Below are 470 nucleotides of genomic sequence, written 5' to 3' on the forward strand. Positions count from 1 at the left end.
TTACAGCTGCTCAACAGATGCAACAAATGCAAGAAACCCGTAGCCCTGCCGTCGCGGCTATCCAGCCTCTTGCCTCCTCTTGTGTAGGGCTGACAGGGGGGAGAGAGCAGCCATAGATCTGCTTTTCCATCTATCTGCTGAAGAGATAGATGCTCTATAGAAATGCAGATCGGTGAAACCTTGAAGTTGTGTCTATACACCTCATTTGCTGTTGCACTTATATCGTAAGCCCCCACAACCTCCGCATTTATATCACAACCCCATCGAACCCTAAGACCCGAAAGCGCCTCCGTTAAACCCTCACGCAGGCCCCCAATGCCACTGAAAAACTCAAAGACACGCAGGGGGCCCCCCAACCGAACGGGGGCCCCCAGAGGTATGGGGGCCCCCAAGTATGCACGGCCTCCACCAACACCTGAGGGGAACCCATCAAGGCCTGCAGGGCAAGCCGGGTCGCTGCCGGCTGGCAT

General features: G+C 55.7%; 1 protein-coding gene across 1 annotated transcript in view; it reads right to left on the reverse strand.

The window, feature by feature from the left end:
* The window catches only part of EMH_0026450 (DNA methyltransferase 2, putative), a gene marked incomplete at both ends in the record, with an annotated part of 2,546 nt that extends 2,076 nt beyond the window's left edge, over positions 1-470 (reverse strand). The window contains one exon of the mRNA XM_013502614.1: positions 95-470. Coding sequence (XP_013358068.1) covers positions 95-470 — 376 coding nt within the window. The remainder of the gene's footprint in view (positions 1-94) is intronic.

The sequence above is a fragment of the Eimeria mitis genome, genomic scaffold, assembly GCF_000499745.2.
Source record: "Eimeria mitis Houghton genomic scaffold, Emh_scaff972, whole genome shotgun sequence".
Lineage (NCBI taxonomy): Eukaryota > Apicomplexa > Conoidasida > Eucoccidiorida > Eimeriidae > Eimeria > Eimeria mitis.